This window comes from Rhinoraja longicauda, chromosome 17 (genome assembly GCF_053455715.1).
Source record: "Rhinoraja longicauda isolate Sanriku21f chromosome 17, sRhiLon1.1, whole genome shotgun sequence".
Taxonomy (NCBI): Eukaryota; Metazoa; Chordata; class Chondrichthyes; order Rajiformes; family Arhynchobatidae; genus Rhinoraja; species Rhinoraja longicauda.
In genome coordinates, this window is record NC_135969.1 from 7,781,895 (window position 1) to 7,807,709 (window position 25,815).

The 25,815-nt window shown below is 40.2% G+C and overlaps 1 protein-coding gene across 13 annotated transcripts in view; it reads right to left on the bottom strand.

Moving 5' to 3' along the window:
* atp2b2 (ATPase plasma membrane Ca2+ transporting 2) overlaps window positions 1-25,815 on the bottom strand; it is a 1,022,617-nt gene that overhangs the window by 495,527 nt on the left and 501,275 nt on the right. For 10 of the 13 annotated variants that reach the window (XM_078414003.1, XM_078414006.1, XM_078414002.1 and 7 more), the window contains 3 exons: window positions 5,676-5,717; window positions 3,646-3,810; window positions 1,850-2,064 (listed from right to left, as the gene is read on the bottom strand). In XM_078414003.1, the coding sequence (XP_078270129.1) occupies window positions 1,850-2,064; window positions 3,646-3,810; window positions 5,676-5,717 (422 nt within the window). The remainder of the gene's footprint in view (window positions 1-1,849; window positions 2,065-3,645; window positions 3,811-5,675; window positions 5,718-25,815) is intronic. The other 3 variants (XM_078414009.1, XM_078414011.1, XM_078414015.1) reach the window with 1 other exon arrangement.

The following is a 25,815-nucleotide window of genomic DNA, read 5'->3' on the forward strand; positions in this document are numbered from 1 at the left end:
TCTTCCCATTTGCAACTTATGAATGCGAATTGTAAAATATAAAATACACATTATTTTTCCAGTTCCTCCACTTCGATTAAGTTCCAATCTACTGACTATGGCCCAAATTTACCTGAGCTTACCGAGTAAAACTGAGGTGGCAGTTGTGTAAAATCAACATGGATCAATCATTATACCACCCCTCCGGGACCCTTCAAGTGGGCTACGCGGACAAAAATCTCATTATGAGATTCAACTTAGGGTCCTGTGATGGACCACAGACTAATTTACAGTAGTGCATTCCAACCAAGTTTGTTGACAATTGTATGGAGTGTGAGAACATCATATTACCCACAGACTCAAATTTTAGTAGAAAATGTACTGCATACATTTAGAAAATATAGATGAATATATTTCGCATCATTGCAATCATTGATTAATTGATTAAATTATTATGGAAAATAGGTCCCACTGTGATGAAAACATGCACATTTAATCTGCTCATTGCCTTACCAATAAAACAAACATGATAAACCCATCACATATTCTTCCTGCAGTAATGAGTAATAAGATTCCAAATTATTTTTAATTACTGGTAAGAAACTAAATTTTGATTAATCACAATTGACAATCAGATTTAGAATGGTAACTGGATTTAGTTTTGGATGAAAGAAAAACATCCTTAAAAAAATGTTCGTAAATTGTTATTTTTATTGTATTGTGCATTGCTACAGACTTTATGGTACTAAAATGGACTGATGACATCCCAAGTCTTCTCTTGGATTGTCAAATCAGGGATCAGTTCCAAAACATCATTGATCCCTTTACTGAAGCATGCAATAAAGACAAAGCTTTTTCATCAACTTGATCCCCTGACTAAGATTCATGACAAGACCACAGACAATATAGTTCACTTCCATAAATCCAGAGACACCAAGATCAAACATTGATGAAATCCATCACCCTTTACAATTATCCAATTCGTTCAGGCTCAGGCAGCTTCTCTGGAGGACATGGATAGACTCATGAAGGAGGATCCCAACCTCCCATGTGTCCCATGTGTCTGGAAGACATAGCCTATGTCCTCCACAGCTGCTACTAGACCCGCTGAGTTACTCCAGTACTTTGTGTTCAATGCAAGACTTCAGCATCTGCAGTTCCTTGTGTCCACAAGGGCTGGGTCATCCTACAGAAGAGGATTGGAAGACCAAGACCTCAGTCCCAGCACCAAGCTCATGAACTATTGAGGAGCAGTGATCTTGAAGCGGGACACGAGTCAAGCGAAGTTTTCTTTATTCCTCAAGCACCCAGAAGCATCACAGAGCATTATGAATTTCTTGATGGGAGAACACAGAAGCCAAATTCAACCAACAGAAGGAGCATGTTCTAATCCAACCAGCCCATCCAACAAGCACTACCTGCTCCATGTATAGAGTCTGCAGACCACACATACGACTCATCAGTCATAAAACAGTGGTGGAAGGGAGTTAACCTCAATCTTAAGAATGTCTGTAAAGAACGTCTTCACACTTACAATGCAGACCACATTTCCATTTATAAGGTTTCATTATCAAACATACGAAATTGAAAACATTTTTACCCCTTTACAAATCTTGCAAAATCTCCTTCCTAATAAAACGTCCTTTAATTCTGAGGCTATGATCTCTAGTCCTAGACTATCCCACTAGTGGAAACATCCTCTCCACATCCACTCTATCCAAGCCTTTCACTATTCTGTACGTTTCAATGAGGTCCCCCCCCCCTCATTCTTTTAAACTCCAGCGAGTACAGGCCCAGTGCCGTCAAACGCTTATCATATGTTAACATTTTTATTTAATTTATGGAAGAACATATGCAAATATATTCTTACCTTCACAGAGTAGGCAAGGGAGATGGTGACTGCAAGTGGAAGACCCTCTGGGACAGCCACAACTAGTACAGTGACACCAATAATGAAGAATTTAACAAAGAATTGGATGTAGACTGGAGTGCATTCAGGCAGCCACTGCAGCTTTTGAATCACAAAAGTATCGATGGCAAAGTATAACACAAGAATAATAACTGTGATTGCCGACATTACCAATCCTGAAACAAAATTAAATAAATACTGTCACCGTGCTATAGCAACTGCTGGCATTACATTTGATATTTTCAGAGAGAGAGGTTTACTGCACACAAAGGTAGAAGGTGTAACAGACATTGAGCAGGACTGCAAAAGATGTTAAGAAAGCTTGCAAACAAGTTAGCAGAATGTGCAGGCAGGTGGCTACTGTTATTTTATATCATTATATTTTGGGAGATTAAACACAAGGGATGAGGTTAATTCAATTAATATAAGGACACCAAAGAGTGTTTGGTCAACAGAGTAACCTAGAAATCAAATGCACAGTTCCCTGGAAGGGAGGTGCATGCACAAGAGAAGATTCGTTTATTTTACATCAGGCCTAGCAGAATTTGCTTCAAGATTGTTCACGTTAACCCTTTGGGGGGTTGTAGATCTGCCATTAAAGTTACTCCTCGTGCTTAAGGAAAGATCCACGAACATTCACTCTGGAACGTTCCGACTTCTATCTCTGATTGAACTCAGTTTGTCAAATTCCACTATTTTGGGTTATTGTGGGTTTTTTTGTCTTTCAAAAGCAGCATCATTGAAAAGTGACTGAAATTTTGACCAATTAGACTAAGTGCTTTGAAACAAGAGAACGGCATTCCCATTCTGTTCATTTTGTTATCCTATATTTTTGACACCTATTCTCTCTCTTTTACCCCATAACCTTAATACTCTTGCTTTCCTTAATGCCCTACCTTCGTAATTATATATTTTCATAAGATCATATGTGATAGGAACAGAATTAGGCCATTTGGCCCATCAAGTCTACTTCGCCATTCAATCATGGCTGACCTATCTTTCCCTCTCAACCCCATCCTGCATTCTCCCCGTTGATTGGCACCCATACCAATCAAGAATCTATTTATCTCTGCCTTAAAAAAATCATTGATAGTCTTCCTTTAACTACTTCCAAAAATATCTATTTTGTTGTTCTCTTATTTAGGTGGAATTTTTTTGTGAACTTTTTTTTTGTTTCTGGGAAATTGACTGAATCTTGCATCTTAAATGCAACTCTGAAGGCATGTTTGATTTAAATGATAGCAGGATAAAGATCACTATAGGTCACTATGAGGAGTGTTGCTGAGTGGGAATTTAAGTTCTAGCCACATTTTTAAAATAAGGCTTGTTTTGAAAGGATCTTATCAACAAATGATATCACAGCAGTTCATAATGCGTATGGAATATTCCACCATTAGTAGTATGAAGGCCTCATAGCAGAAGCATCCACGTCCCGGGGCTGGAAACTGGAAGTGTCCTGAGCTAATTCTGCTACCACCATCATCTATTGTAACAAGAGATGGCTCCCACTAATTGTCGCCTTTTCAGGACGGACGATGACAGCGATGTCAACATTTGAAACATAGATGATGGACACGAAAGAAGAAGTAGTATGGAACTCGTCGGTAGTCAATATGGCTGCTGGAATGGGCTATTTGAAAGAATGCCTGAAGATTCTCCTGATTTAATGAAGACTTCCTTCCACCCTAGTAACATTGCAGTTTTTCCGATTTTACCTTGTTGGAATTAATAGTTCCCTGAATTGGCAAATGGCTCACCCGCTTTCCCTATCTGCACCGCCAGTTTGGTGAGTTTCCCCTGCAGCACAGACTTCTCTTTCTTGGCTGAGCCCCCCTTCTTCTTCTCCTTTTCTTCTCCGTCGCCTCCTTCTGCGCTCTTCAGAGGCTGCATTTCCATGGCAGCTGCACCATCCTGTTTCTTGGCTAAATGTAAACAAATTAAAAGAAAGCCAGTCAAAAATGATTTCAATGCAAACATTTTGGAGCCTTCATTAACGCAAATGCCTCAGGTCTCATCAAGCTCTTGAAATCAGCTTTCCTTTTCTGTGCTATCTGGGAGATGATTTATCTCCAAATCTCCCAAACGAACATTTAGAAATAAAGCCATGAGTTACAAATCTAAAGGATATCGTAGTGTTCATTTTTGGTTAATTTATTAAAATGGATAGGCAAATAACGAAAGAAGTATGCGGCCAAACACACCATCCTTATAGGAACACGTCTCTTTCCTTTTTCAGAACCAGGCTGTGTAGCAGCCAGTGGTCAGGTCTCGCTGGAGTTGCAGGGGAAGCTGCCTCAATTGGCAGGAGATATAAATTCACACATGGTCAAAATAATACATCTGCTTTTCATGGCCTTGTAGATCCCTTTTCCCCCATTGACATCAATATTTTAAGCATATCTTAGATTATTGACATGCATATTTAATACAGCTGGGCACCAACATTATGGCACAGGTTGCCAGAGTAAATGGCAGTAGAGAAAGTCTGGGGCATTGACCTCCCGCCGACCAACACCCCATACTTCTCTGGGTTGCCGGGAAGTAAAACCTCCATAAAATTATTTTAATCTACCGGGTCTTTTATTGCGATTCTGCTAACTTATTCCAACACTTAAACGATAGGGTTGTGTTACATTCAGAAATTGATTCAGACAAAGTAATGATGGGGCTGAGTTATGTCGTGCAATAAACAATGCACAATAAAGGCATCAGATCATTCTTTGCATTCTCACTCCTCACATATATAGTGAGGTCAGCTGTTAACTAAAAATACACCCACTTTCACTGTGCAAAACAGATGACACCAATTGGCATAGTTTTTTAAGCAGGTTTGTAAGATTTAACTGCTTTCAACAGCAACGATCCATAAACCATTCTTATTACAAATGTATGTTCACATGTTCTAATTTCACTGTAAACATATTTGGCTTATTCTTCCTCCATTCTTTAAGTTGCTCCTTCTTATAGTCTTCGATAAAAACAGGGAAAAGATCTGCACCTAGTTCTCGGTTTACTGCCTGGATCATCGGTTTGATGATACAGCAAAGTGGAGTGGGCTGCCAAATTTAGCTATCATTTCATCGTTTTCAGTGGGATGCTAACTTCCATTTTGCACTTCATCCTGACAACTTTGTAAGATTAGGAATCCATCATTTGTTAATAACGGAAATGCATTTTAATAATTTTTCCAGCAAATCCATTCTCACTAATATTAATAGATCTATTTTCTCCCGCATATCCTTGAGAATAAAATGTTATCTGAAAATCCTGGTGATTGTTTGTTAATCTTTCGTATGTGACTGAATATCTATTACATTGGTAAGCCATTGGGTCCTGCTGCCTGCTAGCAAAACGATTAAATAGAACTCTTATATTCTGAATTTAAGAATATACCTTAATGCTCTACTAATACTTAACTGAAAAAAATAATACAAGCAAAAGTATTTGCGTGCTTTTGCAAAGCTATATTTAGAGAAAATTCCAAAGTGCAACATTTGAGATATTGGCCAAAGCAGGTTAAAATGATAGACAGTGGAGATGAAATGCATCTTAGAGAATCAAAGCATTGTAAGATTCCTAACAAAATCAAGATGAAGGCTGTAATACCATGTGTATTTGCAACATAAATGAAAGATAAGTACCCTGTATGAAAAGAATTGCAAGGTGTTAGTAAATAACTGTTCTGCGGTTATTTTTTTTTAAAAAAGGGGATCATCTTAACTGTGTTGCAGCAATGTCAGTGTAAAATACACAATAAGATTGTCTGACTGTTGAGAAGAATTGTTACCTTTATTCTGGCTGTTTTCCATATTCCCATCCTGCAATTTGCCTATGATGAAAAAGTACAACAAACAAAACAGAAACAAACAGTGAAGAGTGACAACAGGGACAACATATAGTATACATTGCAACCAAAATTAACAGAAAATGGAAGACACAACAGACAAACCTTAATCGAATTCAATGATCACAAAATCAGTAACGGTTTATGCAGCAATTGTACAAGATAAAAATCAAAAGGATCACAATAACAAAGGTATCCATACACATTACTCAGGAGTAATTAAGTACAGTGCATTTGTTATGGAGATCCCCACAAAAAAAGTCAACCATCTCTTCTTAACCTTGCCATTTTGGTCTTGTGGATTCACTTCAAATTAGATAAATGAAGAGAATGCAGTAGTTTAACAGTTCAATTCTTTACTCAGATGAAAGATATGTCTCCAAGAACGTGTGTTCTTTAGTTGGACTTTAAACCAATTGCACTATGTCCTCGTTTGACGTTCCCAGTTGGTATTTGCTTCTGTAACATCCATAAAGTGTTGAGTATAGGAGCAAAGAGGTCCTTCTGCAGTTGTACAGGGCCCTAGTGAGACCGCACCTGGAGTACTGTGTGCAGTTTTGGTCTCCAAATTTGAGGAAGGATATTCTTGCTATTGAGGGCGTGCAGCGTAGGTTTACTAGGTTAATTCCCGGAATGGCGGGACTATCATATGTTGAAAGACTGGAGCTGGAATTTAGAAGGATGAGAGGAGATCTTATCGAAATGTATAAGATTATTAAGGGGTTGGACATGTTAGAGGCAGGAAACATGTTCCCAATGTGGGGGAGTCCAGAACAAGGGGCCACAGTTTAAGAATAAGGGGTAGGCCATTTAGAACGGAGATGAGGAAAAACTTTTTCAGTCAGAGAGTTGTGAATCTGCGGAATTCTCTGCCTCAGAAGGCAGTGGAGGCCAATTCTCTGAATGCATTCAAGAGAGAGCAGGATAGAGCTCTTAAGGATAGCGGAGTCAGGGGTATGGGGAGAAGGCAGGAACGGGGTACTGATTGAGAATGATCAGCCATGATCACATTGAATAGCGGTGCTGGCTCGAAGGGCCGAATGGCCTCCTCCTGCACCTATTGTCTATTGTCTATAAAGCTGAACCAGTTTACACTGATTCACGTCAAACCCAAATAATGGAACCTGTTTCAAATACTGCTGATAACTCTCACATAAAGAATCGAAATGGCAGATTATTGCCAACAATGTCTTGAAAAATTGGCATTAATGGTTATAGGATGCACATCTAGGGAGTGTGGGGTTTTACTTGTGACAGTTTGTCGTATTTACTCTGCGTTTCGTCACTTCAAGAAGAAAGTAACTGAGATTTATAAGCCACTCTTTTTGCACCACAAAGCGAAGACAAAAAAATAGAAAATTGGTGAATTAACAGTTTGAGGACAAGCATACACTGTTGAAAATTTGGTTTATCATCGGTTTACAGATCTGATATTGGGAATGACTTAATTTCTCGCATACATGATATTTATTTCATGGAATTATCGATCCTGGTTCTAAAACATTAAGGGCTCGTTCTGGAAATGAGCAAGTGATAATGGTCAATTATATTTTAGTTTATCATACCAGAAGAAGAATTACAAGCAACTTGGTTATGTACTGGTGGCAACACATAACCACACTGCAGAAATGTAATTGAGCCGAATAATCATCCGACAGGGCGGCACGGTGGCGCAGCGGTAGAGTTGCTGCCTTACAGTGAATGCAGCGCCGGAAACTCAGGTTCGATCCTGACTGCGGGTGCTGTCAGTACGGAGGTTTGTACGTTCTCCCCGTGACCTGCGTGGGTTTTCTCCGAAATCTTCGGTTTCCTCCCACACTCCAAAGACGTGCAGGTTTGGAGGTTAATTGGCTGGGCAAATGTGTGTAAAAAAAAAAAAATGTCCCTAGTGGGTGTGGGAGAGTGTTAGTGTGCGGGGATCGCTGGGCGGCACGGACCCGGTGGGCCGAAGGGCCTGTTTCTGTACTGTATCTCTAAATCTAAATCTAAAAATCATTAGTATCTTGCATTTTTGAAAAATGCACTCATGTTTTAGATTACCTTTCAAATACAGTAGGATATGCAGTATTAATAGATCCCTGTCGGTATGAACTGTTTGTTCGTTTCTCATAACTGGAGATTACATTGATTTGGTTTCTCCAAATAAATCTCAAATGTAATGATCTTAAAAGCGAAGTTGATCAAGCAAATCTGCTTTATATTTATCGGGATATTGTGCTAAATCATAAAGCCCTTGGATCTAAGTGAAACATTTAACTGTACGATAAGTTTCAATCCTGACCTCAACATTATCTCTCCAAAAGAAAAAAATAATGAGAAGTTGCATCATTTCCAGATTTAAAAAACATGTCACAAAAAATATAATGTAAAATATATGCACGATACCAGACTTGTATGCTGACCAACAAAAATATAAACCAATAATGCAAAAGCTTAGTCAAAGTTTACAGATGCTTTGTAAAGATGGATTATACACTACAAGTCAAAATATGCCAGTGTGTACAGGTCAACTAAAATTTAAAATGTGCCTTTTTGTATAAAATTAATTTAATGATCGGAAAATCCCTCAATATTAGAGATCGGCACTGTCATGGTACATATTCAAAACAGACCTATGCTAATAGAGCTTTTAGTTATCAATTATCAATTTATTGTTATCAATTATTTTATCAATTATTTTCATCAGTGATCAATTACTTTAATTAGTTTACTAACCCTGGTATTTGTTTTGTGGGACGTTATACGGTATTTCCTTCAGAGGCCCTTAATCAAAATCAATGGAGTTTTTTTTTAAAAACTTCAAATGACTCAATTGAGATTCCAATGGGAGTAATTGTATTGAAGTTAAATCTCGACAAGCATGAGACTCAGAATCTAAGTAGTCCAAGTAATTAATTAGTCAACATTCTGTAAACAATCTTTAAAGTCTAATTGAACCTAAACCAATCTATATTTTTATTTTTATTTGATCATCAAAAACATCCAAAAGAACTAACGTCTAAGGAACTATCAATGACATCACATTCAATTTACAGATCATTCAATTTACCGGAGAGGCCTGCACTCACCTGCTGCCATACCTATTAATCCAGTCACAGCTGGAGAATCAATAACAATGACTTCTCTTCCCACACATGCATTGTTTCCTTTGGGTTTTAGCCATTCCATTCCCCGTTCCTTCAATGAGGATCGTATCTACACTCTGTCCTTCAACAATGTGACCTTGGAAAACCCCATCAGCTTCTCTAATTTTGACAAAGGCACTCAGTTTTACCTCATCTCTCCACCTCTTAACGTCCCTTTCAATCATCAGTTGCTTGCAAAGTGCCATGGAATCTGACTTCCACCTGGCTGGGAAGTAACATCTCCTGGCTCTGCTTGCCTCAGCTGCTGAAACCCTCATCCACTCCTCCAGACAACTTTTCCAGTACACACACAGCTGACCTCCTCAGATCTACCTTCTATTAACTGGAAGTCATCCAGAACCCTAACGCCTATATTCTTCTCAAACAAAGTTCCGATAATTCTGCGCTTACTAACCAAATTGGCTCCTTGTTAAGGAACAGTTTGATTTTGAAAAGCCTACCCTTATTGTCAATACATTCATTGCCTTCCTTCTCCTCTCTGTTGTCTCCTTCAAGCCCTGTAGCCCCAGGCGTAACTAGACTCTCCTAATTCTGGCCCCCTACACCATCCCCAAATTAATTCCTTCATCGGTACAGCTATTCTTTCAGATGCTGAGTTCAGAAACTCTGGAATTTTCTTCCTGAATCCCTCTGACATTGTCCCCTTTGCTTCCTTTAAGGTTCTTCCCAGAACCTCCTTTTTGTTCATGCTTCTCGTCATCTGTTTTAAATGAGTCTCTCATCGCCTGGACATCAATATTTTGTTCGGTACTGTTCCTTGCACTACTCTGGGCATTCCAGTTACATCAAAAGTGCCTTACAAACATAGCTTGCCGTAGCGCTGCCTCTATCTGCGGCATAACGAAAGGTAACTATGTTCATCAGGCAATGCCAAGGCTTCGCTTGTACCCTGAAAGAGAGCCATTGAATGTCGACCCCTCCAATCAGTGCAACGATGAACGATGTGTAAAAACAACTGCATGTGCAAAATATGATCTGCTTAAAGTATCCCGAATTAAAAAGTCACGTTTGCATTCTTACACTGGGCCCTGTTTCAGGCCTTTGAAGGCAAATCTTTGCAACATGTTTGTGAAAATCCTAAGAAAGCTATTGATAGATTCAAATCTTAGAATGTGACTATTATCTTTACCTGACCGATTTACTTCAAGTTTTTGGCATTCAATTCTGAAATATTCAGGAGTACTTAATGTAGGCAACTGTGGCAATCATTACTGACCAATGTGCATATCAAACACAATCGTACAAAAAACATCTGTGTTGTTTGAGGATAAGCCTTAGAATAAATGGAGCATGAGAAAGCATTAAAATAAATAATAAAAAGCCAGGTGCTCTCAACATACCATTGACTAAGCTGGCATTTGTACTATCAGTGGTGTTTCCACCTGCTGCACCATCTGTACCTGAAGTAGACAGGGGGAGGGAGGGAATAGCAGGGGGAGGAGGCTGGGGAGCTGCTACTTGGTGGTAATGGATCAAAAGGAAAAACAAACAGAACGAAAGAAAAAAAAATGAAATGGATTAATGACTTTTGTTCAAAAATGCATCTTATAATTTTGTAATAGCAAAACAAAAAGAACTCACATTATACATGAACAGCACATAATTTTTTAGGCAAACAATCCTACAAGAAAGGACAAATTTATTGCTTGAATGGATTAAATAAATTACATGAAGCATGTGGAAATATCTGAAGCTATATTAGTGAACAGATTCATCACAAAAGACACAAAAGGATGTGAGAGCACAACAAGCCCAGACTTGAGAGGCGTTTTCTGCACTAGTCGTTGTGTAATAATCATCAGAAGACAATCAGCAAGCTTTCCTGTGACAATGTAAAGCAGCAAGGACTAAACTAAGTTGGAAAACAGTGTTGAAACATAAGTGCGATAGCCATGGTTGAGCCAGTTAAACAGGGAGAAAGGAAGCCAAGGCCCCTTGCTGCAGCCCTGTTGTAATGGATTCCAAAATTAGTCAAGCTGATTAGTGCACTCCACCAGCGAGTTAGTGCGTACGATACCTGGCAATCGGCGTCCATCTTCTTTTGCTCGACCTGTGTTGTAATTAGCAAATATTAAGGTGGCGGAAAAGCAAACCCAGATGCGCACACAACAATCAGAACAATATGCATTTTAAAAAGAACATTTCCTCAGAAATTCATCCATAATTTGTAACATCCTGGTCCCAGCTCAAAAAAAAAAGGTTGACTTATTGAATAAAATAATTGAGAATGAAACTCTTTTTAACTTCTATCCACCTTCTCCACCATGCTAAAGGACACAGCTAGGAAAACCAACATGATACTGAGTCACAAATACTGGAGCAACCAGACGTGTGAACAAATACTGTATTAAACTTCAATAGCCACTGTCCTCCAAGAACTCAATGATCTTCAGCGATCCCTGGTGAAGAGAATGCATGCATAAACTATGAAAGACATGTCATACTCACCCGTAAAATACCCCTTGATGAAACATCGATCATCATTCACTGCAGAGTCCAAAAACAGTGTAACGTGATCAACTATTTCTTCTCCACTTACCAAAAACAAAACTTTTTGCAGGAACTAACGGTCAGTGTAATGAAATAACATGAAGCCATGAGCTACAGATGGTACAATTTTTGTCAAGGTACTAGAAGAGCAGAATCACAGTAGCTAGACAGATAGCTGATCACACACCCACGGCATTGGACAATGGAGAGAGTGGGAGGGGTCAACAGTTATCATGCTGTACCTGCAGGCAGGTCTGCAGTCAGGTACAGTTGAATGAGGAATGTGTAGGAAAAAAAACTGCAGATGCTGGTTTAAATCAAAGGGAGACACAAAATGCTGGAGTAACTCAGCAGGTCAGGCAGCATCTCGGGAGAGAAGAAATGGGTGACGTTTCAGGTCGAGACCCTTCTTCAGACTGATGTCGGGAGGGGGTGGGACAAAGATGGGATGTCGTAGGATACAGGACGATTAGTGGGAGAACTGGGAAGGGGAAAGAGAGGGACAGAGGAACTATCTGAAGTTAAATTAGAATGAGGAATCATTCTAATCAGTTGACATGGCGAACTACATTCAGTCCATATTAACTATGGGGAACTGAGAGTTGGGGAACTGAAAGTTGATATCAGCTGAAGTAATTTGAAGGTAGAATTATGTAAATAATTTTGTAGTAGTTCACAAGATTTGTAACAGTGATAAAATCATAAATAATAAGTGCCCAAATGACTATTATGAAACATGAACTAATACTTGAATTAATATTAGAATGACACAGGTTGGGGATTAACTCAAGACTTACAACTTGCGTCCATGGAACCACAAAGATTGCATAATGTTATTATTTTTCCCTTCGTGGTATAAGCTACTTAACTAAACCGATCTGCCTTTGCAATTCTAGCTACGCCTTTCCTCTCTCAGGTCATGTTTTATAAAGTGTGTGCCTGGGTACATGTTCATGTTCAGTCCTTTGTAAACTTGAAATTATCTAAAACTCTGTTGACTAGGTCCTAACTTGCGAAAAGTCCAATTCAGTCCTTTGTTTTCTGACCCACAATGATATTCAGTTGAGCATTTACATCCCTGTTTTCAATTCTCTTTATACTCTTTCATCCATTCCTATCCCCTTCCATATTATCTTCAGCCCCACAAACCTTTGCGATACCAATATTCCTCAAATCCTGGCCTTCAGCTCATTCACACATTTAATTGCTCCACCATTGGCAGCCCTTCCTTACAGTACTAACGTTCTGAACTTTGAAGTTCCCTTTCCGAGCCTCCCTGCTTTTCATTCCACATTTAAGGAGCTTCTTAAAGCCTACTTTCTTGACCAAGCTTTAGGTTATTTGATTTTGCATCTAATTCTAGGACTCAGCATCAGTTTTGGTTTGATCACACTTTTGTGAAGTGCCTTCTGATGCTATGCTATGTTAAATGCACATTACAACTGGATGTTTTTTTTGTTGCTTCAATTAACTCGGTATATTAAGTTCCAGGAGCATAAGGAGATGAAGCCAATCAGGACAACAGCATGCAAAGTGCCAGATGAAACTAATGGAAGAAAGATAGACACAAAATGCTGGAGTAAATCAACGCATCAGGCAGCATCTCTGGAGGAAAGGAAGAGGTGATGTTATGGGTGGAGACCCTTCTTCAGACCTCAAATGATGGTCTGATGAAGGGTCATGACCCGAAACGTCACCTATTCCTCCTTTTCAGAGATGCTACCTGACCTGCTGAGTTACTCCAGCATTTTGTGTCTACCTTCGGTGTAAACCAGCATCTGCAGTTCCTTCTTACACCAATTGAAGAAAGAATCTTTTTTATTTTTTAGTAACTCAATAACAGTTTATCAACTGTTTTAACAGAGGAAAAACTTTTTCAGTCAGAGAGTTGTAAATCTGTGGAATTCTCTGCCTCAGAAGGCAGTGGAGGCCAATTCTCTGAATGCATTAATGAGAGAGCTAGATAGAGCTCTTAAGGATAGCGGAGTCAGGGGGTATGGGGAGAAGGCAGGAACGGGGTACTGATTGAGAATGATCAGCCATGATCACATTGAATGGTGGTGCTGGCTCGAAGGGCCAAATGGCCTCCTCCTGCACCTATTGTCTATTGTCTATTGTCTAACAGCCGCAAGAATTGCTGTGTAGAACTCAAGGCTTCAACAAAAGACCAACTCCCTGAAATGAAATTTTGGATTAACACGATAAATTTCAAGAAGGAAGTTTATGATTGCAGTCTATTATACAGATATCCTAATACATTTTGGAAATAAACTGCAGGTTAAATTGAGAGAAAGTGGTGATGTGTTAACTCTGAAAGCGGAATGCACACTTTATGATTATGCCGATTGTATTTGTTATCTGCGTTACATTGTCATGCTAGTAGCACTAAAACAATATACTGGATGATAACGTGTTAATTTTGTCCTCCTCTGCACTTGATATAGCCAAAGTGCCAAGAGATCCACCAACAAGCGTTGGAGGGAGCACTCAATAATGGACACAAATTATTGGATTAAAAAAAAGTTTAGGTTGGATGGCACAATTTAGTTTATGTGTTATGACTCAAAGACACAACGAACAAAACAAAACTTACAGATAACTATTTATATCCCACAAATTACTCTCCTACACCCTGAAGCTCACCACTCACTATTTGATATCATTTGACATTTTGACTGCAGCTTAATGAAGATGATGTGGAGGCAGGTCCATCGCATAGCGATATTGGTGCTCCAGAGTACCCTGCTCACCATCTCCCTCTTACATAAAGTAGAAGCATATCACATTATCTCCACCTACCTGAAGCGGGTAACAGCATTGTGTGGGAATGTGATGTCCATTAGGAAGATTAAAAAATATCCTGAGTGACTGAAAAATGCTTAGTATCTTACTACTTCTCCGACGGTAACTTTTAAAGCGTCTAATTAGTTTTGTGAATATCATTCCTGTAATTTAATCAAGTTTGCTTTTAAAATAACTACATTATGATTTTTTTTGTCATTATATACTCTCCAAATTCATGAACAGTGACAGAAAGAACTACCATTATATGTTGGAGAAAGTTGTGGCATTCCTTGTCACTGTTTTGCCTGCAATGCATCAATTGAATTTTTAAGGAATGAAAAAGACCAGGATATTGGTCCAGAATGTCCTGGCATCAGAGGTTGTTTTTATGAATTTACTCATGACCCCACACTTACCTTGTGCAGGAAGGGACTGCAGATGCTGGTTTAAACTCAAGATAGACACAAAAAGCTGGAGTAACTCAATGGGTCAGACAGCATCACTGGAGAAAAGGAATAGGTGACATTTTCCCCTTCTTCAGTCTGAAGAAGGGTTTCGACCTGAAACGTCACCTATTCCTTTTCTTCAGAGATGCTGTCTGACCTGCTGAGTTACTCCAGCTTTTTGTGTCTACCCTCACTTACCTTGTTGGACTTCTCAGCAAGATAACCCCTACAGAAGTCATCCTGACCCTTATGGGAAGATTTCCAGACACAACACTTAGCATATGTTTGCCAAAACTAGACCCACCCATGGACATGATGAAAAGCAAACTCTGGCAACCAGCTAATCCATACCCCTTGATGTTACAATCTGTCAAAACTGACAAAAAGTAGGAATGTTTCTGAAAAGGATAATGAAACAACCGAAGTATGTAAAAAAAAGAAAATGTAAAGAAAAAAATCAAAATTAATTAAAACATTCAACTAAACTCAATCAATAAAAATATCATAATTATCTTATGTATAAACAAGGAACTGCGGATGCTGGTTTACAAAAAAGACACAAAGTGCTGGAGTAACTCGGCGGGTCAGGTGGCATCCCTAGAGATAGTCGGAAGAAGGGCCCCGATCTGAAACAGTGCTCATCCATGATCTCCATGTTGCCTGACTTGCTGAGTTACTCCAGCACTTTGTGCCTTTTTGGTTAATTATCTTATGCTTAGCTGATTCCTTCACATTTCCTCTTCACTGAAGTGGATGGCAACCGTGTTCCTGCACAAGGGTTCACTATTAGAGCGAAAGCAAAGAAAACACGCACCTGCCTTCCACATTCATGCAGGAGCCCTGAACCTCGAGTCACAAGAAAACATGATTAGTTCCGTGTGGAACTGTAGGTTTTCTGATGGGAATCCAGGCCAGTGCTGCATTCCTGCAAATTGTGTTATTTATTAACACTACACATATGGGTGCAGATTAATATGAAGTAACCATTGCGCCAACAGCTAACTAACTGGGAGATCCCATCTTCAAGCCTCGCGGGATCAGTGGGTAAATGTAATCACGGTATAAGATTGATCCAGCCTTTAATCTCACATTCCTAATATCCTGTTTTTTCTTTTATTTTAATAGTACCTTGAGATTTCATTCATCTTCTATTTTCACCTCCGTCAGCCAAACCTCTTGTTACACACTGGCCTTTATCGCTTTCTTCCAGCTGGTACAATGACCTTTGAGTTGTTCTTGCCCCCACCTGATCAAGAAACACTTTTGTTCTCTCTGGTCCTCCTGACTTTCTCTGCAACTTTGTTGAATTTAAAGTTGCACCTTTGTTGTATTTAAAGTTCCCACTTTTGATGAAAGGTCATTGCCTGAACTGTAGACTTTTGAGATACAGCGTGGAAACAGGCCCTTTGGCCCATAGAGTCCACGCCGACCAGCGATCACCTCATACACTGGCACTATCCTACACACTAGGGACAATTGACACTTTTACCGAAGCCAATTAATCTACTAACCTGTACAACTTTGGAGTGCGGGAGAAAACCCAAGTTGTCACAAGGGGAACGTGCAAACGCTGAACAGACAGCACTCACAGTCAGGATCGAGCCCAGATCTCTGGCACTGTAAGGCAGTAAATCTTTTGCTGCGCTATTCTGTCACCCGACTCTGTCCCTAACTCTTTTTTTCACTCCACAGATGCACCCTGACCAACAGAATATTACCAGCAATTACTGGTTATTTTAGAATTCCAGCAACTGGTGAATTTTACTTTAAATATATAATCTTTGTTGAACCAATTTTCCTTCTTTCCTTTCTCCAGCATTGTGGATGAAATGTCAGTGAATGCGGTTTCTGGAAACTGGAATTCACTACACTTATGAAACGGAATTAAAAAAATTGAAGCAATGGGAATTAAGGAATACAGAATACAATTATAACAAATGCAAAAAATGAATATAATTACCTCCATGCTCAATCATGCTTATTAACATTGAATAATGAACAGAGGAGCACAGGAATTAGACTAAACAAAAGACACAAAGTGCTAGAGTAATTTAGCAGGTTAGGCAGCATCTCTGGACATCACATTCCCACACAATGCTGTTACCCGCTTCAGGTGGGTGGAGATAATGGATATGTGATGATTCGGTTCGGGACCCTTCGTCACCTGTTCATGTTCTCCACAAAAATAGCCTGGTCCACTGAGTTACTCCAGCACTTTGTGCCTTTTTTGTATAAATCAGCACCTGTAGTTCCTTGCATTGCTAAATTAGACTGGTCTCATCTGGCAGCAGGCGATCCATTCTCCTCCATTCCCTGCATATTTACGTGACAATATAAATGCTTCTTAAATGCCACTATCATCTGCTTCAACCATAGTGCATTCCCCTCATAGTGCATTCCAGGCACCTACCACTCTGTGTGACAAAGAAACTTGTCTTGCGCCTCTCCTTTACACTTTCCCCCTCTCACCTTAAAGCCCTCTAGTATTTGACATTTGCATCCTGGGCAAATGGTTCTGACTGCATATCCTTGCTATGCTTGTCCTATCTACAAACTTCTATCAGGTCTGCCCTCAGCCTCCAATGCTCCAGAGAAAACAACCCAAGGTTGTCCAACCTCTCCCAATTGCTAACACCCTCTAATTCAGGCATCATCTTTGGAAACCTCAGTTGCACCCTTTCCAAAACTACCACATCCTTCCCGGAAAGGGGTGGCCAGAACAACATACAAAGATAGACACTTAGAGCTGGAGTAACTCAGTATTCAGTCCCGATACAAAATGTCACCTATCATTTTTCTCCAGAGATGTTGCTTGACCTGCTGAGATACTCCAGTACTTTGTATCTATCTTTGGTTTAAACCAGCATCTGCAGTTCATTGTTTCCATACAATACTCTAAAAGCAGCCTATCCACAGTTTTACAAAGCTGCAATATGACTTCCAGACCCGTATTCTCAACAGAATATTCACCACCCTATCTTACAATCAAGCTTGCTTCACCATATATTTACCTTGACAACTAATACTATGAAAAGAACATTTTTCCAAGCTTGAGATGGAATTGTTTTAATACAGCTGATGAATGCTGTATACTGATAAACCTAAACCATAAAGCAAGCTACTGGGCATAGTAGTGAAGTGGGATCTTGCATCAAAATGTCATCCCCATAGAAATTATTCAATAAAGCAACAATCAAAATATTAAATTATTTTATGTGTTTTGCCAACATGTTTAGAAGAAATGATTGTGAAGTAGGTCCTTTCTTTTAAACACTTAAAATTGACGCAATGATCTGAAATGTGGCAGGCTAATTTTATGCACACACGTAACAATACTGCACAAAAAAGCATTTGCTTGCAGATACCACAGAGAAATCAATGACAGTCACAATACTTTTACCAGAACGGCAGGAGACACTGTGCAGTTGGAAAATCCAATAATCTACACAATAAATCATTGTAGTGTACTGTCATCATTCAAAACATTTAGCTGGGTTTTTATTGTCAGCATCTCAAATGCATTGGGACTATTACTCTCACATCTGCAATACACGTTGAATCTCACTTTATTACACATCTTTTACGATGTCTGAAAACACAATTAAATAGTCTGGATTTTAACCCAAGGGATGGGGCTGTCAAAACTATGGATAATTGTCCAAATGTGCCGTGTAAGAGATGGCAATCCACAGCTTAATGCCTGGACAATTCACCCATATTTACACGTTTCTGCTCTCACCATGTACTGCACATTCAGTTTACAATTTATGCTTTTGATGGCTTATGAAAGATTGGTCCTTATATTTTTGCTTTACTACGGTTAAATCCTGAATCTGAGCACCAAGGTATGTTAGTGCAAGCAACTGAAGACAAACAAATTAATGGGAGGCTAATATAAGCCATCAACAGACCTAAGATGACAAAAGACTGGATCTATTGTTGAATCTAAGATCAGCAAAATGAGAAACAGAGTTATTAAACATTTCAGAAGGTCTGCAATACCAGATCACAATATGAAGGACAAAACTTTGCACTTTCAATTCAATTTTGCATTCATCTACCTCCTTCAAACTTTGACTTCCAATGATGACCCAAACATACTTCTGTTTGGTCCTACCCAACAGCCCAACTTGATACAAGCACAGCGGGTACAGTGAGCAAAACCCCACCTGAGAAATCTACGTGAAAGGAATAAGAACAATATTGATCTACTTTAGGAAGGCATCAATTGGAAAAAATAATATCTGCTCTCTGGTCCGAAGAAGGGCCTCGACCTGAAACGTCACCCATTCCTTCTCTCCTGAGATGCTGCCTGACCCGCTAAGTTACTCCAGCTTTTTGTGATACCTTCGATTTGTACCAGCATTTGCAGTTATTTTCCTACATATCTGCTCTCTGTATCCTTAACATGCATTCTCAAACCAAGGGATACAAATGCTTAAGCAGCGAAAGGGAGAGAACTAAACTAAAGCAGTTTTGGTTCTAATATACCGAGATATCGGCTTCTTTCTCTTGGTGATAGCAGATGTTTTTGTATGCACTGAGCTGCAGTGTATGGCCTTTGAAGGTGAATTTCCTCAGGCCTATTCCAGTTCTACCATTGCAAAGCTGTGGCATGCTACAACACTTCAGTTAAGTTACAATCACAAATGCACCCCCATTATCTCCAGCTAAGCTTCTGAAGGAGGATCCTACTCTGTTAACTCAGATCAGCATACTTTGGGGAGATAACATGTTTGGCTGGCAGTGAATCTGAGATTGGGACATTTATTTTGATTTCACTTGTTAGGATCATCCTTTCCCCACCCAAGTTTCAAAGCTGCTACGATAAACCATTGAGATCGCACGGGCGAACGGCATCGAAATGCCTTGTGAGAAAGATACCCTCAGCAATCCTGAGCACAGTCTAGTTAACGGTTTGCACACGGCAGACACAAACATTTCGTTTTGTTGATCTTTTGCAGATGGACAATCTATAATCCTACTGCTTGTCTTTACTTTAAATACTCAGCAGCTTTGGGTGAAGTATTGATTTAATTCCATTCTCCGTTCAGAAAGTTCACACAAATCGGCATGATATTTGTAAAATGAAATGTAATAACATAGATTTTCTGCTGAATCACTGGATTGCTACCAGTGTGTGGAAATGAGTATATTTGAAGGTGCAACTCAAACCATGGTGGATTACTGCAAAGATTTGAGGGGATTAACATGAAAAATAAATGCGAATGCACATCAGACGTTTTAACTATTCTGGAAGCTCAGTCATATATGCTGCCGAGTGAAAAGACATACAGACTGCTGTTACCCTCTCCATCAGAAGAAACAGCCTTAGGGTACATGGAGTAAGTATTACACTGTGCACAGCAGTACTTCTGAAGCGCAAATCAGTTGTTGAACACAACACCAGCTGATTATTTTACATTAACAATGTACCTCTAAGTCATCAGCAATTTATTCACAGCACTCTAATGCTCGCTAGGCATTTGTAAGCTTCTAATGAAATCTAATGGATAAAATTATTTTTTAGAAGAGTTATGCAATTAAAAATAAATCGCTGATTCTCTGGAGTGAAATGTGAAATTGGACATTTCTATGTTGTTTTTCTTAATTCAAGAAATGTAACTGGTTACTGGTAAGCATGAGTAATGTAGGAAGGAACTGCAGATGCTGGTTTACACAGAAGACAAACGCAGAATGCTGGAGTAATTCAGCGGGACAGGAAGCATATCTGGCTAGAAGGAGTGGGTGACGTTTTGGGTTGAGACCATTCTTCAGACTGAGAGTCAGAGGAGAGGGAGACACAGAAATGTGGAAGGGTTGAATAGATCATTGTTTAACTGGGAAAGATGACAACGAAGCATACAAAGATAAAATTTAATCAGGGAGACAGTCAGATTGGTCACAGAACTAGGATGGAGAGAGAGGGTTACTTGAAGTTAGAGAAGTGGATATTCATAACGCTGGGTTGTAAGCTGCCCAAGCGAAATATGAGGTGCTGTTCCTCCAATATGCGTTGGGCCTCACTCTAACAGTGGAGGAGGTCCAGGACAGAAAGGTCAGTGTGGGAATGGGAGGAGGAGTTACAGTGTTTAGCAACCCGGAGATCGCGTAGGTTTAGGAAGACTGTCCGATTCACTGTCCACCCAACCCTATTCCCTCCCCCTCCTCACCCCCCTTCCTTGATGAGGGTATTGCCAGGACTCGAGGGCCTGAGCTATCTTGAGAGGTTGGGCAGGCTAGGACTTTATTCCTTTGTGTGCAGGTGGCTGAGGGGTGATCTTACAGAGGGTTATAAGGTTATGTGGCGATAGGGCGGGCTGGCGTAGATGGGGCATACTGGTTAGCTGGCAAGTTGGGCCGAAAGGTCTGATTCCATGCAGTATGACTCAACACTTCTCCTCCAACCATCCATTACTGCACCACTGCCAGACACCAATAACTCTTGTCCTTCCACTTAACCTTAGCAGTGGCCTTAAATAGCCAATGCAGCCAAAGCTGGATATCTGAACTCTATGGTGACTTTGGTGAGCATGCTCAGCACACCAGTCTGCATTTGTGGACATAAGAAGCTAACAACTCCTCCAGACTCACATCAGCATGGTACACTGTAAACTGCATTTTTAAATGGCATGGCAAGCCACCCAGTATCAAACCAACATGTTTATGAAGATGATGCATTATTTCAAGGCAATGAGTCAGCATCATTTTCACAGGGTCAACCAAGGGCAGATAATTAATACTCGGGACACCAACAAAATCGATGTAAAATCCCCAGTAGAAATCTCATCAGCTTCCTCTGTCCACAGGGTGCAGTCTAACATGGTGCTTCTGCCATTTTTATTGTACCTTCCAGATTTCTAGCTTCAATCCACTCAAACACTTAAAATTGATCAGAAAACAAATTAATGTCCTTTCTGGATCTGTCAGAAATGGTTTGAAATACCCTAGCTCCACCTAAAAGAATAAGCTATCAGAATAGAGGCCAGAAAACACACTGCAGATCAGCCAGAAATATTTATTTTTCTCCTCACTCTGAAGATTGCTGTTGCTGTTGGTTGATTGGTTGCTGTTTTTTTTAAATGTTTTTATTATAATGATTAATTGTAATTGCATTGAATATAAAGGTCCTACCTTTGGAGAACTGGCAATTTAAATAGAGACAAAAAAAAACCCCATGAAAAATCACCTGCTTTCCCACATTTTGTGATAATGTAAAACACAAGAGAACAGATGTACATGCACAAACAGTTTGAAATGGTTGAAATAGTTGATTTCAGAAAGGGGTTATTCAGGAGACCAAGTGCCATTTATCATTGGCGGATGGAGATACTCAGCAGATTGAAATTCCTAGGCATTATTCTGTCCTGGTGTAATCACGAAGGTGATGAACCAACGCCTCTCATTTCTTCAAAGTTTAAGGAAATTCAGTATGTCTCTAAATACTCTGACAAACTTTGCCAAATGCACTGTAGGAAGTATCCTGATTGATTGCCCATGTATGGTATGTCCAATGCACAGGAACGTAAGAGAATGCAGAGTGGTAGACACAGCCCGGTGGTCCATCACACCCACAACCTTCCCCACCATTGAAAGCACCTATCTTCAGGTTCTGCCTGAAGAAGGCGTCTATCATCAAGGATCCCTACCATACCCTTTTCGTGCTGTTATGGTTGGGAAGGAGGTAGAGAAGCTTGAAGTCCCACACCACCAGGTTCAGGAATAACGAGTTTAGTTTAATTTAGTTTAGAGAGAATCAGCATGGAAACAGGTCCTTCAACCGAGTCCACAACAGCTAGCGATCACCTGCCCACGCTAGTTCTGTGTTACCCCATTTTCGTATCCACTCCCCACACACAAGGGACCAGTAGGCCAATTAACCTACAAACCCACCCATCTTTGGGATGTGGGGTGAACCAAAGCACCCAGAGGAAATCCACACGGTCACAGGGAGAATGTGCAAATTACACACAGACAGCACCTGAGGTCAGGATAAAACCCAAGTCTCTGGTGCTATAAGCCAGCAGCTCCATTATGCTGCCACAGCCATTAGGTTCTTGAACCAACCTGCACAAACTTAATCATACCTCACCAACTCTTACACTACCATGGACTTGGATATATTGTGGCTTTGCACTCATGTCTCAATTTTTTTCCCCACTGACTTGCATAATTTATGTATAAATTATGTCTAATTTATGGACAATTTATGTACAATTTATGTATAATTATGTCCCTAACCAGTCTGAAGAAGGGTCTCGACCCGAAACATCACCCATTCCTTCTCTCCAGAGATGCTGCCTGTCCCGCTGAGTTACTCCAGCTTTCTGTGTCTATCTTCGGTCTACGCTTGGTCTCGCCGATGTATAAGAGTCCACATCTTGAACAACGGATACAGTATTGAAATCAGCCAGCCATTTCTGGCCAATTACCCGTTGTAGACCCTACCGTTCACCTGAGGCTGACTTTGTTTATGTGTATTATATATGTAATAAATGCCTCTGATTAGGGTTTCCCCTTTGGGTGACCAAGCCTTGGTGTTGGATCTAAAGGGGGTGTCCTTTAGAAGGGTCTTGAACAGCAGAAGCTGGTTTACACTGAAGATAGACACAAAATACTGGAGTAACTCAGCAGGCCAGGCAGCATCTCAGGAGAGAAGGAATGGGTGATGTTTCGGGTCAAGACCCTTCTTTAGATTGACAAAGGGGGTATCAGTGAATTATTTCAAGGAGATGGTGAAGCAACATCTAGTGTAAGAAAATAACTGCAGATGCTGGTACAAATCAAAGGTATTTATTTCACAAAATGCTGGAGTAACTCAGCAGGCCAGGCAGCATCTCAGGAGAGAAGGAATGGGTGACGTTTCGGGTCGAGACTCTTCAGAAGGGTCTAGACCCGAAACGTCACCCATTCCTTCTCTCCTGAGATGTTGCCTGACCTGCTGAGTTAATCCAGCATTTTGTGAATAAATACCAGCATTTTGTGAAGTGAAGCAACATCTGGTGAGTGGAAGGAATGCAGTGTTAGAATCGTGGAAGCCCAGCTAAGCTATATTTTGCAGATAGATGACATATCTAAAGCACCATTCCCTGCAAGTAATTAGAGAAATAAACTCGACCCAGCAATGCAGCATTATCATGTGTAAACAGTCGCTGAACTAGTTTGACAATTTTTCTAGATCAAGTAAGATGAAGAAAAAGAGACATGCTGTGAAAATTACTTTTCAAAGAATATCTACCACTATAATTTGTAAAGAATATCTTTATCAAATTATTAAATATAGATATAAAGAAGATCCACTACAATAATTTCCTCCTCTATTGCTCAAACTGCTTAACATGCTGATCAAGAGGCAGGAAGAGTATCTTTTTTTGTTCCGCAAAGCTCCACTTCACCAAACGTGACTGCCACGTGCAATACATTCACGGGGGGGGGGGGGGGGGGGGCAGCAAATGTTTTTCAACAAGCTTGGAAATCACAACACGAATGTCTGTGGAAAAAATTCAGACTTATGTCACACTGATCGATGGCCTGGGTGAAGAATTGCCTGGAAGCATAAGCATAGCTGGATTGGGGAGCGAAGATATTGCTTTTTCTGAAAGAGGTGAAAACATCCACCTGTCAGTTCCCTCAATGAACGTGGCGGTGACAGAATACCTGTAAAGCTAAGGTTAAAAATACAACCGCAGGGAGATAAAACTGTAAAACAATGCTGACGATATTTTATTTCTTTATAATTGACAGGATAGCGACCATGAACGAATGACTTGGAGTAAACACAATGCAATGATAAGGACATTGTAATTACGATGCAAGCAATCTTATGCATTCAGCGACAGAGAATGGTAAAGCCAAAGTAAGCATGTAGTATGACATGGAAGGGACAAGCTGATGTTTACATTGATTCAGAAATGATGCAGGGGAGGCCATTCAGCCCACAAAGAGAACCCTAGCCTTACTTCACCTTCCAGCACTTGATCTATAGTCTTGCACGTCACAGCACTGCAGGTAAATACTTCCTAAAAGATCATGTAGTGTAAGAAAATAACTGCAGATGCTGGTACAAATCGAAGGTATTTATTTCACAGAATGCTGGAGTAACTCAGCAGGTCAGACAGCATCTCAGGAGATAAGGAATGGGTGACGTTTCGGGTCGAGACCTTCAGACTGATGTCAGTGGGGCGGGATAAAGGAAGGATATAGGTGGAGACAGGAAGATAGAGGGAGAACTGGGAAGGGGGAGGGGAAGAGGGACAGAGGAACTATCGAAAGTTGGAGAAGTCAATAGACAATAAGTGCAGAAGTAGGTCATTCGGCCCTTCGAGCCAGCACCGCCATTCCATGTGATCATGGCTGATCATTCTCAATCAGTACCCCGTTCCTGGCTTCTCCCTATACCCCCTGACTCCGCTATCCTTAAGAGCCCTATCTAGCTCTCTCTTGAATGCATTCAGAGAATTGGCCTCCACTGCCTTCTGAAGCAGAGAATTCCACAGATTCACAACTCTCTGACTGAAAAGGTTTTTCCTCATCTCCGTTCTAAATGGCCAACCCCTTATTCTTAAACTGTGGCCCCTTGTTCTGGACTCCCCCAACATTGGGAACATGTTTCCTGCCTCTAACGTGTCCAACCCCTTAATAATCTTATACGTTTCGATAAGATCCCCTCTCATCCTTCTAAATTCCAGTGTATACAAGCCTAGTCGCTCCAGTCTTTCAACATATGACAGTCCCGCCATTCCGGGAATTAACCTAGTATCAATGTTCATGCCACTTTCATCCTAAAAGGTCCTGAAAGTTTGGTGATTGATGATTGGTATTTTGTTGTTACATGTCTCAAGATACAAGAAAACGTTCTGTTTCTACCAACCTTTCAGACAGTGAATTTCTATCCTCTGGATGAAAATATACTTCCTAATTTTCACTCTGATCCTTCTACCAATTGCAGTAGACCTCTGCCCCCTATTTTTTTAATCTTTTAACAGAAAATGGCCCTTTCTATTACTCTAGCTAGCATCCTCACAATATACATTTCAGTGAAATTCTTCAGGGCTCTGCCCATATCAAGGGAATCTGCTGCTTCATTGTTGCAGCAATACCAAATATATCATCTTTCATGGATGTGCATCCTGCACATAGTACTGTACAGCAGTGAGAGATGTCATTCCCTCTGCCAGGTTGACTCCTTTCGTTCCCTGCCACCCCCCCACCCTCCCT